The sequence below is a fragment of the Lepidochelys kempii genome, chromosome 9 (genome assembly GCF_965140265.1).
Source record: "Lepidochelys kempii isolate rLepKem1 chromosome 9, rLepKem1.hap2, whole genome shotgun sequence".
NCBI classification, from domain to species: domain Eukaryota; kingdom Metazoa; phylum Chordata; order Testudines; family Cheloniidae; genus Lepidochelys; species Lepidochelys kempii.
Window position 1 is genome coordinate 64352831 of NC_133264.1, and position 16837 is coordinate 64369667.

The 16837-nt window shown below is 49.2% G+C and overlaps 1 protein-coding gene across 9 annotated transcripts in view; it reads left to right on the forward strand.

Moving 5' to 3' along the window:
- FRMPD3 (FERM and PDZ domain containing 3) overlaps window positions 1–16837 on the forward strand; it is a 142648-nt gene that overhangs the window by 105032 nt on the left and 20779 nt on the right. For 6 of the 9 annotated variants that reach the window (XM_073360770.1, XM_073360762.1, XM_073360763.1 and 3 more), the window contains 7 exons: window positions 618–725; window positions 1683–1814; window positions 3631–3750; window positions 4311–4447; window positions 6449–6575; window positions 7423–7512; window positions 9566–9745. In XM_073360770.1, coding sequence (XP_073216871.1) covers window positions 618–725; window positions 1683–1814; window positions 3631–3750; window positions 4311–4447; window positions 6449–6575; window positions 7423–7512; window positions 9566–9745 — 894 coding nt within the window. Of the gene's footprint in view, window positions 1–617; window positions 726–757; window positions 1114–1682; window positions 1815–3630; window positions 3751–4310; window positions 4448–6448; window positions 6576–7422; window positions 7513–9565; window positions 9746–16837 lie in introns of those variants that run through there. The other 3 variants (XM_073360771.1, XM_073360768.1, XM_073360769.1) reach the window with 3 other exon arrangements.

Consider the following 16837-nt stretch of genomic DNA (forward strand, 5'->3'; position numbering starts at 1 on the left):
TTTCTGGGTAGCCATGAGAGACTGTAATGCCTTGATAATGTTTTATCCCAGTGACATCTCTTAATTGCAGAAAGATTTTGTTAAGCAGCACTAGTAAAAATAAATCTTAAAGCGCTTCTAGCAAATTCTATTTTTAAGCCAAATCAGTGAAGTAATTATCTAATTCAAACGTTGCTTGCTAAATAAAATCATCCTTCGCTGCACTGCCCGCATGGAGTGCGCATTTCAACAGATGGGTTCCTGTACGGCTTGAGATGGGCTGGGGGCTGAGATGGATCAAGGGAGATTCAGGTATGTGAATCCATCAGACAGCTCTGAAATTCTCAACCCTTGTGCTTTCTAAGAGCTCGACGCAGATGCTGTATTTTCAAGGGAAATTTGCCTTTTCTTAGTGCATAATTCTGAAGGAGCAGAGGCTCCAGTAACCAGTGTATCACTGACATTCTCTCTCTCTCTCTCTCTCTCTCTTTCATTTCATGGGCCTCCCCGTTCACTCCCTCTTTTTCCCCCATCTCCTGTTCCCGTACTCTTCATTTCAATGCCCCCTTTCTTTGCTGCATCCCTTCCCTGTTTCGCACCCATTGGGGATCCGCCCCTCCCCTGGCCCTGTTTGCCAGGAGATGTTGAAGAAGGAAGCTCTCCTCCTCATCCCCAATGTATTGAAGGTTTTCCTGGAGAACGGGCAGATCAAGTCTTTCACGTTTGATGGCCGAACAACCGTCAAGGTGCAAGCCCTCCTCTGATCCCACGGGCCTTTCCTTGGCTTCTGGGTTTCCCTTATCACATTCGCTCGTTCTGTTTCCCAGTCTCCTGTGGCCTTGCACAAAGCACTCTGCTGTCCATGCACTGGCCCCAGCTAATAAATAGCATGTTTCCCTCCCTGGGTGCTGTATTTTCCATGGTACAATTCTGCTCTTCTTCTGTGACTCCTTCTTCTCTCCCTCCCCCATTTCACCAGCCTCCGCCTTTATTCTGGGGCCCAGTGGTGAACCTGTTCCGGTCAACAGAAGATTTGCTGTTGAATCAGGCCATCGGCATGCACTGTGCTACACACCCTGTTGTGCTACCCTCATGGTCCCTGCTCTGGCACTAGCTATAGCTCATCAGAGCCAGGTCTGACATGCCTTGTACACAGCTGGCCTGGGGTGGGGGTACATTTGCAGCATGGAATGTGGATTATTATTAAGCCTGTAAAGCCCATTAACAATAACAGGCTGTTCTCCTAATTCCTAGCGCAGCCTGGTTGGAAAGACACATCCCTTCTGTTGTAACAGTACTGACCAGCCAGTGATTTACATCTGCTCATCTAATACTCTGCGTTCCCTCCTCCCACGGGTAGTCGACTATCCCGAGGTCTCTTTTACAAAGAGATGTCCCCTAACGCAATGAGGGATTGCTCCTTTAGTGTTGCCGTAAGGGAGGTTCCCTTAGTCTCCCTTTGAGCTAGGTGCAGAGTAATACATTGCTATTGAACAGGCCACGGTCTGTGTAGCTAGTAGCTCTCAGATAATGCTCTCCCAGGGTGTAACCTATGGAAAGTAACATGGAGCTGAGCTGCATAATAACAGCGCCCTGTTATACCCAGAACAGCAGCTCTTGCACCTCCTGCAAACATGCATACAGACGTTACCAGATGAGCCCATGTAACCCTGCCTGTGTCTCTCTCTGGGTTACATTGCCAGGACGTGATGGTGACGCTACAGGATCGCCTTTCCCTGAGATACATCGAGCATTTTGCCCTGGTCCTGGAGTATTCCAGCCCAGAGCAGAGCCACAAGTTCCTCCTTCTCCAGGACAAGCAGCCCCTGGCCCACGTAAGCTTCTGAGCTGCATGGCTGGACACCTGCCACCAGGCTGAGCATTGTATTTGCAGCAGCAGGTCTGGCTCCATAAGGGCGGGGGGTGGGGAGGTTTCCACCTAGGAGGAAGGAGCTCAGGCCTAGGCTGAAGGTGTAAGATGGAATCAGTTTGGTGCCATCAGTCGCTGGAAAGGGTCCCAGAGGATCAGTTCTGCTTGGGGGAGTCACTGCTCTGGGGAGGCCCTGTTGGAGCTGCCCAGGGAGAGGAACAATTGGTGATTTATCTGTTATATACTCTCCCATGGCAATGTGGAGATTGTTTTTGCCCCCAAGACTGGGAGGGTTGGGAGGCCAGTGTTAACTAACATCCCCGGCAGAGGATTGGAGAGCTAGGCAGCTGCCTTCACACGTGGCCAGGAGATGAATCCAGGACTGCTGGTTATAACTGCCAGGCATGGTTCCTTACAGTGTTAGACCTAAACAAGTGATGTGCTTTAATTCTGCCCCGGAGGGATGAGCTTCTGCTGGGGCGAGAGGGGAATCCAGTCTGCAGGTCCATCCAGCCTGGGGTCCCCGGGCTTTTCCCCCCACCTCCCCAGTGGGTTTCACCCCTGTCCTGGGGGCTCACTGGCCCTGGGGTGAAGAGCATTCAGACTCGCAGTTGTACTTTCTGGTTAGCTGATGCAATGGAGACTCTTTTAGTGCCACGTGGAGCAAAGAAAGGTTTCCACTGGCAGCTCCTTAGCTATCATAGAATCATAGAATATCAGGGTTGGAAGGGACCCCAGAAGGTCATCTAGTCCAACCCCCTGCTCAAAGCAGGACCAATTCCCAGTTAAATCATCCCAGCCAGGGCTTTGTCAGGCTCCCACTGGCACTTCAGCAGGCACTGGAATCAGTAAGACAGGGGAAAGGGGCTGACTGAGTGGCCTGTGGGGCTGCCCAGTTGCATGGGAGACTCAGGCTTGATACTTGGACTGGGTGAGGTTGGGAAAGGTGTGAAAGGAAGCAGTGTCCTTAGCCCCATGATAGGGAGGGTATGCCTCACGTTGTTCTGCAGCGCCCTCTCTGGCCAACTGAGGGGCAGTTCTGATGGCTTGCAAGGAGAGCCCGACCCGTTTCTCCTTGGCAAAAGGCAGGGGCTTCAAGGACAGCTTTAGTAAGAGTAATAATAATTCGGGCTGCTGCACGAACACTGGCTTCGTGTAACCGGGAATCCTCAGTGTCCCTCTGGGACACCCCCACACGGGAGAGGATTAAGAGATGGCAAGCCACATTTCCAAAGGGCTTTCCATTTTAGCTCCAATTTTGCATGCACAAATCCTCGATTGTAGACCTCTAACTGCCTGGTTTGTGGGTGCAGTCAGGTAGCAGGAGGTCTGAATGTTAGTACCTGCATCTGCACCTGTCTGGTCTAATCGGATCTGATCTATGGTGTTGATATGACCTTGGTCTATAAGTGCCTGCAAAACTGGGCTTGTAATGCCTCTATAACTCTGCTAGAGCCCCATGGCTTCTTGCGGGAATGGCCCTGAATCCTGTCAGCTCCTCTCAGTGAGGCTGCCTGACCACCCTGGCAGAGATGGGCTGAGCTGTGAAGTTCCAATCCAGCTCTGAATTCCCCTAGAGTTTGGTGCATTGTGCCCCAGTGTATCAGTTTGGGCTGATCTCGATTTTCAGGGTGGGTAAAGCAGGCAGGGAACGGCAGGGAAAGGGGGCTGTGAAATGCATGGGTTGCAGAGCTGGATAAAGGACTGCTTCCCTCTCTGCTGCCTTACGACATGAACTCTTGCTTCCTGCCTCACCTGCTCTTGTTCGCCCCCTGGGACAGGTGGTGCAGAGGACACATTATCAGGGGATGCGATGCCTCTTTCGTGTGAGCTTCTTCCCCAAAGATCCGGTGGAGCTGCTACATCGAGACCCAGCAGCGTTTGAGTACCTGTACATCCAGGTGGGGGGAAGCACAGACAGAAGGTCAGACCCGTGGCCGATAGACATACAGCCTCATTGCTGTTCTCCGGCTCACTTCAGGCCCAGCATTACCCAACATGCTTTGCATTGCCCCGCCGGTGCCACTCAGAACTCCGGCAGTGTGAGCTTCCTGCTGGCAGCGCCTGTGAGCTTCTTGCCAGCTGTGTCCTGACAGTGACACTCAGAACACTGGCACTGTGAGCTTCCTGCCAGGAGTGCCCTGCCAGTGCCAGCAGTGCCCTGCCAGCAGTAAATCTGTTTCCGGGTGGCTTTAATGTTGTGTTCCTCCCCTGTGTTTGGTGGAGATGTCAGATACTATGAAGGCTGGCAGATCAGCTGAGGTGGCAGATGGTAGAAGGAGAAGCCAACCAGACCGTTGCTGTCTGCAGAGCAGCCGGCCTGTGCCTCGCAGTTCGGTGTGCTGCCTTCCCAAGGCAGAACTGTCTGGCAGCAGGACTGGGATGCTCAGGTGTTGTGTTTATGAAGCGGCCAAGGGGCAAGCCCCAGTTTGATTCTGAGCAGTCTCCTCTCTTATCCCAGAGCCGCAACGATGTGATCAGGGAGCGCTTTGGGATGGACCCCAAGCCAGAGACGCTGCTGGGTTTGGCTGCCCTCCACATCTACATCACCGTCTCTGCCACCCGGCCTGCACAGAAGGTGTCCCTCAAAACTGTGGAGTGAGTCCTACTCTCCTAATCCCCCCTTCCCAGCCCTGCCCCGATTCCCCAGCCACGTGTCATTACCTGGCCAGGGCTCCCCCCTTGTCACTGGGACTCTGCAGGTGAATGTTTCAGGGTGAGGAGATGTAGGGTGAAGCTGGAACGCAGGTCAGAATCAGCTGATGGGAAGAGTTTGGCAGCAGGCCCAGCACAACGCTGTTAATGGGACACACAGAACATTTGCAAAGAGATGCCTGAAACCATCAAGGGTCTGCTTTCATTACAAACGCCAGACCCAGCACAGGCTGGTGGGGAAGTTTGATGTGAACCTGGGGCCATTTCCTGATTTACAGCTTGGTGTCCAAAGCAGGCAGACCTGATGGGGCTGTATAATTCCAGCATACAATGGTAGCGATGCTTTGCATTTCCCTATCCTGGGCCATCTGAGGCTCCCAGATTATGTTTCAATCAATAATGAATTAACCTTCACAGTCCTGCCCTGCCCATCCTATGAGGTAGGTAGGTATTATCCCCTTTTCACATATGGAGAAATTGAGGCATACAAGGGTTAAGAGACCTGGACAAGGCCATAAAGTGAGTCAGTGTCAGAGCCAGAAGTAGACCAAACATCTCCTGAGTCCTGGTTCCCAGCTCTAATCACTAGAGAATCCTTTCTTGCTAGCTGAAACTGAGTTCTGAGTGTGGCTTTGAAATCAGGGTTGGTTCAACCCCCAAGGATACAGCACTCTTTGAAGGGAGACCAAAGAGACCGTTCTCTTAGCCCTAGCAGACCAAAACGGCCAAGGTTCAGCCTTCTCCACTGCTTGTGGTGCCTTGTAGATGCTTAGCAATGGCTTTGGCTCCCTCTGTTGGCAAGAGGGTGCTTCAGTGTCCCAGCACCTGTTTCCAGCTCCCGTCTGCCTCTCCACTCCCATCCTTTGCACCCTGCCAGTCAGCTCCCTGAGATCCTGCCAAATATGGCCAGAAGGATGGAGCTGCAGCACAACTGGCAATGCCTGCAGATTGCGTGGATGGGAGGAGAGCGTAAGCTGTGTGCTCAGCAGTTCGGAATCATCTTTGCCATGGTCCGGGGTCGATAGTCAACCTGCAAAATGTTCCCCTTCCTCCTGTGCGGTAGATTGCAGGGCAGAATGTGTGCCATCCCATATGAGCAGGGGAGGAATAATCCAGCCATCATCCTGGACATGCACTAGGCAGCCAATCCTTGGCAGACTGAGGTTTCTCATCTCAGCAGTAAGAACCCATTCCTCCTGAGCCCAAAACTCCAGCCCACCTGATGCAGCCTGAAGTGAAGCGTATGAGCTACCAAAGTCTGTGCTAACGTCACACCGGGAGAGGGGCCCTGATTGGGAGCCATGTGGGGCAGAGACCTTGTCTGTAAAGCACCTACAGATAAGAAATAATACACAATTGTAATAATGGTAGACGGGAAAGAACTCCTCCTGTCTCTCCAGTCACTTGGAATAAGGATAAGCTCTGGATTTGTTTGCCTCTCTGGAGTGAACTTGAGGTACTTACTGGTTTGGAAGCAAAAATGATGTAGTGAAGTGAGGGACCAACGCTTACTTGGTTATAAATGTGGCTGGGTCTTTATAAACCAGCAGTAGTGTTAGAAACTGGGGTCCAAATTCAGACCTGATGTCACTGGGTGAGACTCCATTGACTTCAGAATAGTTACACCCATTGACACCAGGGCTGAATTTGGCCCCATATTTGTATCTTGTAGTGAAACTCTGCCTTGCTTCCCATCCCCATCCCTTACACCAGAACTCCCCAGCGGTAGGATCTGCATCTGACCACTTCCTGCTAAGATAGCCAGAGGACTTAGAGGAAGCCCACTGCTGTCTCAGAGCTGCTCCCCACCCACACACACATGCCCTCAGGTTCTCGCCATGTGTCTTGTTCTCCTCCTTCCCCTCCATTCTCTGTCACCTTCTCCTCTCCCTTCTGAGCTCCTGCCGGTCTCTCTCTTCTCTTCTAAGTCATTTCTGCTTGCAGGAAGGAATGGGGGCTGGAGCCGTTTCTGCCTCCTTCACTTCTGCAGCTCATCAAAGAGAAGAGCCTTCGGAAATCTCTCTCTCAGCAGCTGAAGGCCCATCAGAACCAGCCGCCCAGTGGCACCAAGGTAAGCAGAAGCCAGCGTAGCCCCACCATGGGTTCTGGGTGGGGAGTGCTGCAGCTGGTATGTGCCAGCAGGAGCTTTTATGTTTTCACTTGCTATTAGTGTGCATGGCTAGCCAGGGATTTGTGTTATTGTACGCAATTGATGTTTAAGTCCATTACAGTGTGTTGTAAATCCCTGGGGGTGACAGCCCACTAGCCTGCTCTCTGTCATGAATCCATTTGCCAGGGTGATCTGGATTTCACAGTAGTAAATTGTGGTGGAGCACAGTCAGTTCAGATAAACTAAGAACCAACCTGAAACTTGGCCAAAAAGTCACCAGTTTAGTAAACTTGGCTTTAGGTTTATTTTCCGATTTTGTGCTTCAGGGCATCAAGAGTCAGATGTGTGGCGGGAGACGGGCCTGTCTGCCCATCCAGCCCCTGCCACTGCTGGAGTTCCTGTGAGGGAGGCCATTTCTCACGGGAGCTGCAGATCCCAGAGGGACACATCTTCCTCTAAGGGTTTACAGAAGTACCTGCATGTCTGAATGGACAGTCTCCTTCTCTGGGCCAATAAACTTTTAGACGTTTGCCTGCCCCGCTGCAAAATAAAATATCTGTTTCCAACAACAGCAGCTACTTGCCTTCAGTTGTTAAGGGAGCACAGCTGCCATCTCCACATCACCTGGGGATGTCTCCATGTCATGAATCATTTGAGGCACAATGGCAAATTCTAAACCGCCAAAAACTGTGCACCAAGCACTCCCCAAGCTTCTGAAGAGGACCTTCCTTGACTCCTCCTTCGGGATCCTCCTTAGCTTTTTCAGTCTCTTGAGTCTTTGCCTTGTTACACTGATGTATTTCCTCAGGTTTCAACAACCCAGGCAAAGCTCCAGTATCTGCGGATCTTGAATGAGCTTCCGACCTTTGCAGGAGTCCTCTTCAACACAGTGGGACTGGTATGGTAATTCCAGCACGATACAGAGTAGACCATCCTCATAATTTTGCGTGGGTCTTCATGGGTTCTGAGGGTGCCGCATAATTGGCAGCTGGCCTTTGGCATGCACACACACACACATGCACAAATGTGCACAAGTGTCCATGATCTCCAAATAAATGACAGGACATTTCCCAAGGTCTCTCAGATTCTAATGAACTCCCCCGGTATGAGATCACAATACTAGTCTGCCCATAAAACCTTCAGAGTCTCCACTGACTACAGGCCAGATCTTCAGCTGGTATGAATTGTTGAAGTCAGTGAATCAGTGCCAGTTTATACCAGATGAGTATACCAGACCTTTGTGTCTGTAGTTGTTTAATTAGATGATCTTCTACCCAATTAATTTTAAAGGGCCTCAGCCGTGCTCTTAAATTCCAGCTCCACTATAGAAATTCTGTTTGCAGCTGTAAAAGTTTAATGGCTGTCCTGTCGTTGGCCCGTGGACATCTCATCTTTCCCTCCCCCTCCATGAGTGTCTGTGAGGCCTGGAAGCATGTGAAGGGATCCTTGATCGAGGACTGAGTCCCGGGAGACGTTCCCTGTTCTGTCTTTGTGATGCATAGATCTTACAGCCTTGAAATTTCTGTGATTAGCAATCCCAGCCTGCCCACTGCTCTGCAGTGTCTCAGAAGCTGTTACACTGATATAATCTCCCTGGGCAGAGTACACTCCTTACTCTACTCGTCATCCCCATTAAAATCATCCTCATCAACACAGACTCATTTTGTCCACTGCAGGATGAAGGCCATGCAGCCAAACCATGAGCACATAGGACCTGCCATGAGCACATGGCCATGTGCTCATAGGACCTGGCTCATCTCCATGTCTAGTGGCCCTTGTGCCACCTTCCATCCATGTCTCTCCATTCTGTTGTAAGTTTCATCCATCTGCTATCGTTCCTTCCTGCCACACAGACTGTCCCCGCTTTCACAACATCCTCTTACCTTGCTTCCTTCCCCATTGGTTTGGTCTCCTGCAGCATGTTTTTTACTTGCTGCTTCATAATTATGTAAAAACTCCAAAAGTGCCTATCCCAACAGCTCCAAGCATTCCATAAAAAAAGATCCAGACTATATTAAGCACAGTGTGGTTGAGGGATTAGAGCAGGGGAGTGGGAGTCAGGTCTCCTGCATCCCATTCCTGGGTTCTGACACTGACTTGCTGCGTATCCTTGGGCAAGTTGCATCTCTCCGAGCCTCAGTTTCCTCAAATGTAAAATGAAGGTAGGGATACTGACCTAGCATGTCCAGGAGGGGCCCAGAGAGTTAATGCTCATAAAGCACTTTGACATGCTCAGATGAAAGGCTCAATGGAGGTGCAATATATGCATTAGGGCAATAATAATATAATCTTTATCTTTATTTTCCTGTGTGTGTTTGTCCAACCCGTAGCTTTCCCTTCACGTTCCAGTTTAGCACCCTGTGTCCTGGCTGGAAGGGCCATCTCAATACTGATTGCCATTGTTAATCAGAGATCAGCTTCTTATTTTCCTTTATTGTTCCATAAAATTCCTCCCCAACCCCTCTCGCCCTCCTCCCCTTCCACCGGCCTCCTCTTCCTCCTCCTCAGAGGTGATTTAAAACCAGCCGTCTTTGTAACATGCTTTTACTTTTCTGTAGCTCGACAACAGGCCTGAATATTTCATGCAGACAATCAATTCTGCTATTTATTTTTAAGTAGTCTTGGCAACCTGCATGCTGTTCCGAGGTGCCGTTCCCAACACTGCGGAAAAGGGATTAAACTGTTGGCAAGCTCCAGGTGTGTTCTCAGCATTGGCTGCCCCCCCCCCGCTCTGCACTAAGTGTCTCTGGTGCTGTGACCCCTCCCCCTAGCCCAGATCCAGGGTGGACTTCAGCCAGTCGAGTAAATAACGTCTTGACTACAGGCTTGGCTCTGTGTAAGGAACGGGGCTCAGCTGGGGTTGGGCAGGCAGCCTTTTCACGTTCAGACACATGGCATTTTTTAACACGTCTGTCTCTCTTTCAATTCGGCTGGGGTGGCCGCCCTCTCAGGACGAGAAACAGCCGGCCACCATGCTCCTGGTGGGCCCCCGCCATGGTATCAGCCATGTCATCGACCTGAAGACCAACCTCACCACGGTGTTGTCAGAGTTCAGCAAGGTCAGCAAGATCCAGCTGTTCAGGGAAAACCAGGGTGTGGCACGAGTGGAGACCAGCATCCTGGATGCCAAGGTAGGCACAAGTTCCTCCCATGGCAGGTGCAGAAAGAGTCGTGGTCTTCAGCTGGGAGACGGGCTAGCAGGGAGGTTCACGAGGAGGCTCAGAGGCTGTGGGTCAGGGTTCCTCTGAGGACTTGTCTTCAGATGGCATTTAGGGCACGAGTGCAGATGTGTTGGTTGGTCTCATCATTAATGTCTCCTGGACACTTGTCCACTGGAGAAGTGGGGTGGCCAAGTAGAGAGTGCATTGGACTGGGAGTCAGGAGACCTGGGTTCTAGTCCTGTCTCTGCCTTTGGCCTGCTGGGTGACCTTGGGCTAGTCACTGTTTCCCCTGCGTCTGTCTTGTCCACTTAGCGTGTAAGCTGCCTTGGGTAGGGAGTGGCTCGCTATGCGTTTGTACAGCGTCTGGAGCAATGGAGCTCTGGTCTTGGTCGGGGTTCCTAAGTGCTACTGTGATAGTGTATGCTTTGACCAGATGAGGGGTTGCAGGTTGGGACTGAGATACATTTAGTGAGCTGGGTGGAGATTCAGGATATGAGTAGCAGGGAATTCTGTCCTGCCACCAGATCAGGGACAGACAGGGATGACAAATGGATGCATCCTGGGTGGGTCATACCCCCTCTGGCAGGTACCTGAGGGGTCTGTCTCTTCCTTACACATCAGCAACACTGGAATAGCTTGGCATGTCAGTACAGCCCCATCGAATTGAACCGAAGAAGTGTCAGTCAGGACTGGAGAGCATTGACAGTGCTGTTTGAGGGCCCAGTGGGAGCAGCAGGGGTGCTGCAATCGAGACTGAGGCAAACTGGCAGGAGCTGGCACTGCTTTAGCCCACACTGAACCCCGGCTGTCAGCCCCTCTCCTCCGCAGGCAGCCATGCTCTTTAAGAAAGGCTGTAGGAAGGAACGGCTTTGAGAACATCACCTCCCAGGCCTACCGGCCTCTGTTGGCTTTGCCAGCTTCTCCAGCCTGGCAACTGCAAAGACAGGTGATCTCCACAGAATCCTAGGGGCTGGATGCAGAAGAGACCCATCTCTTTGCCAGTGCATGATGACTGTTTCCATTTACTAGGGGTGTGTCCCATCATGGTGCAGAGTCGCAAGTGCTGGGATCTTCATCCTCCCCTGGAAGACGCTTCTCCAGGAACTCACTGTCAGGAAGTGTTCTGGATACTCAGCCAAAGGTTCCCTTTCTTAATATCAGCCCATGACTGAGTCTCTCCTCCCTGCCCCCATGTACTGTTCAAAGCAGATGGTCTGTCTCCTTGGTGTGAAAACCCTGCTGAGATCTGTGGACTGTGAGCATGTCATCCCTCTTCAGTTGCCACTCAGCCAGGCTGCAGCTCTTTTAATCTCTCCCCATCCGTCTGCCACTGTCCCCGATCATTCCTCTAGCAGCCCTCTTATCTGCCTCTAAATTGTCACAATCCTTCTGGTAACAGGGAACCCAGAACTGAAGCAATATTCCAGCCCTACAGCCATAGAGAGAGTAGGATTGTTACCTCCCTGCTGTGGGATGAGAGACCTCTGTGTATGCAGCCCGAATCTGCATTGGCATTGCTTGCTGCTGAATTACATTGCAAGTTCACGTCTCACTTGCTGTCCACAGATACCTCTAAATTCCTGCCAATGTCTCCGTGAAAGGGAAGCAAGTGTATCTCTGGTTCACATCATTCCATCCCCACTAGATGCATTAGCTTGAGGTTTTTCAAACTGAATCTCATGCTGTTATTTTTTTGTCCTTGTTTCTAAACCTCCAGGTGTCTTCGTATGAATGCTCTCTCCACAGAGGTGTTCACAAATGCACTATTTGGAATCATCTCCCAAATCCGTCAATGTGCTGCTTATTCCCTCTTCTAGGTCAACATATTAAATATAGACCAAATGTAACACCAATCCCTGGGTCGCTCAGCTCAAAACTTGCCCCCTGGATACTCAATGCTTTGCTCTTTACCATAACCTCGTCTTTCTGGTCCTTCAGCCAGATTGCAGCTCACATACCCGTGTCCGTAATCCAAGTAGTCTGAATTAATTGAGGAGTGAGATTTTATAGGACACTGTATCAAATGTTTGCCTAAACTACAAGTAGTTCCCATCCTCTGCTTTCCTGTCCTCTACGAATTCTGTAACTGTATCACAAAAGCAATCAAGTGTATCTGGCCCGATGTGCTCTTTTTCTTTACAGACCTGTGCAGTTTATTGCGCGTGGTTCCACTGTAGTACCAGGTTGCTTATTTGTTCTATTCATTTACATATGAATAGCTTTACAGGCTCGTAATCTCTCGGATCACTCTCTTTTCCTTTCCGGAAATTCAATATGAGGTTTGCTTTTTGCCAGTCTTCTGATACTTCCTAGGTTTTCCCACAACTTTTCAAAATTCATTGTCGGTGAGATGGTTTGTGTGCTGATTCCTTTAAGGCCTGATCCAGTACTCATTTTCCTTTGTGGAGATGCTCCCATTGACTTCCGTGGACATTGGATACCCTAGCATTCATGTCATCCAGATTAGCCGATTGATATCAGGACAGATTTTCCAAGTGTTCCCTCATCTGGTCTTTATCGGTAATTGTTGTTTTAACAAGGACTCCTGGTTTCCATGTTTTTCCATCTTCTTTTCTTTATTTTTCTTCTTAAAGAAAACATCCAACCAAAGCAGTTCAGGTTTTCAGCTATTTTTGAGCCCTGCTTAATTTCATTCCCTCTCTCAGTTATGAATGAGTCTGTTTGAGAGGCAGTGAGCCAATGAATATCCCAAGCTACTTAATATCTCTGTGTCTCTGTTCCCATTCCCACCCTTTCTCTGCCTTGTCTAGTCAGCCTCTAAGCTCTTTGGGCCGGGACTGTCTCTTGCAATGCCTCTGAACACCACCTAGCACGATGGAGCTCTGATCTCAGTTAGGGAGGCTGGGCATTACCGAGTAATGCAAAAAATAAATAACAGAGTTTATTTTCCCCTTGATATTTATAAAAGCTCCTCTGAGCCCTTTGCCCCTTTCGCACTGAGTCACCAGTTTTATTGATGTGTTGATCCTTCCTCTGTGAACAGTAACTGAACTCTATGTGTCTTTCTGTGGTTTCCTCCCCACCTCTGGGTCAGGTTCTTCTAACCTCAGATCTCCCAGCAGCCCTTTTCTTGCATCTTGTATATGTAGAGCCAGTCTAGTCTGTGGAGCTGGAATTATGATGGGTTTGTTTGGGATTCCCCAACTGCCTTCTCTGCTGGTGGATTTTAATATCTCCTCCCACAGCCTTGGTAATTCTTGACAATCTGCCCTCCTGAAGTTAGACACCCTTGTGCTGCTGCCCTGGGTGATCGCATTGCTTACTCTGCTGAATTCAAGTAGTACATGGTGACTGGTTCCAAGCTTCCTTTTCATTCTCTCTGCTCCTGTTTCTTAGGAAGTAGCTGATCCATGATGACTTCCCCTTTCCTTGGAGTTTCTACTTTAGCATCCACCTATATAACCCAGGAGCTTCTTTGATGAAGCCTGTTTGGCTGTAGTTGTTGTTCAGCAGGTGTCTGAGCAGTTAAAATCCCCGGTAAATACAGCATTCTGTGGTTTGGAGTCCCCCACAGGTTGGTTCTTGCTCTTGTCCAGTCCTGGTAGTCTGTAGCAGATGCCACCTGTCATGCCACCTCCTTGATCTTCCATCCTCTGGATTCTTACCAAAATAATTCCACCACCACACTCTCCATTGTCTAGTTATGTCTCGCCACGGTTGCAAATACTGGTGAAGAGGTAGTGGTATATCCATATCCTCCTACCTCGTCTTTGTGGATTGCACCCCAGGCCATTCTACTTCTGAGCATCATCCCACTAGGTTTCTGTGATGCCTGCTATGTAAAAAAATACCTAATCTCCATCATGAATAACCCTTCTGGTTCTTCCTTGCATGCATGCCCCTTCCATTTTTGGGCAGATTAAGGCATTAATACATCAATAATAGAATGATAAACATCCTTTGAATGACTTTTTGTCTTTGACTAGTTATTAACGTTTGAAAGACAGTAATACACTGGCGTGAAGTGTGTTCCCAGCTGCCAGATGAATTCAAAGCAGCCTCGTTTTGTGTGTGTGCATTCAGTGCTCCTTAAAGATGCCAGATTAACAGCCCTGAAACCGAAGCCCTCTGTCTCTCCACAGACAAACACTGAACATTCAGTGATAGAGCGCGCAGTTCACCCCTGTCAGTGTGCTTCAACCCAGGCAGGGAACAGCTACCGTTGGGGTGAGAGAGTAGTTCTTTGTCTATGGCACATTCAGTCCTCAGCCGCTCAGCTGAGACTGGCCACAAGAATGACAAATACGATGGCAGTTTGTGATGTTGATTCATTCTGCTGTGAACCAGAATGAGACCCCCAAATAGCTCTCACCTGGTAACTCGCTGACCCCCCAAATTTAAACTGGCTACTTGGACAGGAAATGCTCTGTGTGGCATTGCCAGTCCTCTGAGCCAGACAGTCTCCTCAGCTTTAAATAACTTTATGAATAAGGTCCCAAGTCTTTCTCAACTACAGAAGCAGACCCATTCCTTGTTCCTACCATGTAGCGCACACACCTGCTGTGAAAACAGTACTCATGTAGAAATTCCACCCACCCAGTGAATTCATACACAAATTGTGACTTCTTGTGAAATTCAAGATGGCTGCCCAAAGCCACCGAAAATGCCCCCATCCGTTCCTCAGAGGAGGAAAGGGGAAAGATATCCCACTGGTACAGGCAAGCAGGGTCCACCTGTATCTTAAGGCTGGAATGTGCTAGGAGAGGCTGTTGCCACCTATCATAATTATATCCACATGCAGAGACAGGGATTCAAAGCCAGAGTGTCTGACCCAGAACGAGGTATATGGTAATTTTAGACAGAACTGCAATGGATGAGACAGGCTAAAAGGAAAGGGAGAAAGATCATTACCTTGAAGTGCTAATCTGCTTTCTGTAATTATTCTATTGTCCTGTAGCTTCCCCTGTTCTGACTAAACAGCGGGATGCAAATAAATCCATTTCCTCTGTGATTTTAAACCATTAGGGGACTGTGTTCTAAGAATGCCCTTTTCCCCTAGAGACCTGGAGTCGAATCCACATCACATTTCTAAACCCGCAGGCGCTTTGCAGAATAACAACAGCAGGGAAGGCATGTGAAAGATATTCATTTTAGGCATAGGCGGGTTGTGATGCTCTCTCCTCTAGGAATTCCCCTAATTAGCTACAGGCATCTACTAGCACTGGGTAAATACCTTAAAAAAATCGTCTCTGGACAGTCACTTGAATAAACAACTGAATCTGCTTTGTTTATGTCCATGGCCCTTTTGCGATTACTTTCGGCAGATATTTGAGCAACTGAGGTGACTGTGGAAACAGCAACTTTTAAAGTGACCATTAAAGGGTCCGTGTAGAAAGGCCATGTATAATTCTGAAACATCAATCTCAGGTGCCCTACAAACCTGATCCTAAGGGTTAAAGTTCATCCAATCAGGAAACAGGCACATATCATGTGATTTATGTGACCAACCAAAACTAACCAATGCTTCTCAGACTTCTAATAACAACTGCTCATGCACAACTACAAACCAAGGGTTAGTTGCAGAAATATGTCAGTGAATAATTTCAGATTACAGTTACGCTTGAGAATATCAGAAACCACTCACAGATCGTTCATGAGCAGAAGTAGCAGCTATGTTGTCTAATAAATTATTCACTATGAAATAATTGCTTTGCTCTCAAGCTTCTCTGATATCCCAGGCTCTCTTTCCGAGTTAAAGACAGCACAGTCTAGCTAGGTGTGTTAAGGTTTTACAAATCAAAATGTGTCCATGGTTTATTTTTGTAAACGTTAGTGAAAGCTGGGGATGTGGGGGGAGTGGTTGGCTTAGATGTCAAACTTCGCATGCAGGTTCTGCAATCCACACGTTGCAGCAGTGTGCCCTGCACGGGAACCTGAAATTCAACTGACAAGTGGAGAGAACAAAAAGTAAACCAGCGTGCAGCAGCAGGCACCATTGCAATCATGCCTGTTACTGTAGGTGTTTGCTGATGTTCCTGCAATGTTGGTGATGTTCCCCCTAGTACTGCAAACACCACAGGGGAAAGTAAATAGCATGGTGGTGTGATAAAGGTCAGGATTTTGCAAGTGCCCAAGCAAATAAGGGGCCAGATTCTCAAGTGTACACAGTGCCTAAGCCAGTGCCCGTTGAAGTCAACAGAGATGACATCCTGGCCCTACTGTAGCCAGTGGCAAAACTCTTACTGTCTTCATTGGGGCCAGGGTTTCCCCTCCATTGACTTCAGTGAGCATTGGATCAGACCCTAAGGATGCAACACACAACTTGCATGGCCACTGTGAATGACCCCTGCTCTGGACCATCCTCAGCTGGGAGGTATGGCCATAGTGGCTCTCAAACAACCTCATCTGCCAGCCAACAGTATAGGGTGCATGGCTGTGGAAAAGGGGGGGTGACTGGAGCATCATAGAATGTCAGGGTTGGAAGGGACCTCATGAGGTCATCTAGTCCAACCCGCGGCTCAAAGCAGGACCAATCTCCAACTAAATCATCCCAGCCACATTTGTTAAGCTTGACCTTAAAAACCTCTAAGGAAGGAGATTCCACCACCTCCCTAGGTAACTCATCCCAGTGCTTCACCACCCTCCTAGTGAAAAAGTTTTTCCTAATATCCAACTAAACTTCCCCCACTGCAACTTGAGACCATTACTCCTTGTTCTGTCGTCAGCTACCACTGAGAACAGCCTAGCTCCATCCTCTTTGGAACCCCGCTTTGGGTAGTTGAAATCAGCTATCAAATCCCCCCTCATTCTTCTCTTCTGCAGACTAAATGATCCCAGTTCCCTCAGCCTCTCCTTATAAGTCATGTGCCCCAGCCCCCTAATCATTTTTTTGCCCTCTGCTGGACTCTCTCCAGTTTGTCCACATCCCTTGTGTAGTTGGGGGACCAAAACTGGACACAATGCTCCAGGTGAGAGAGAGCTCAATTGGGGGGAGGGATAACTCAGTGGTTTGAGCATTGGCCTGCTAAACCTAGGGTTGTGAGTTCAATCCTTGAGGGGGCCATTTAGGGATCTGGGGCAAAAAGTGGGGATTGGTCCTGC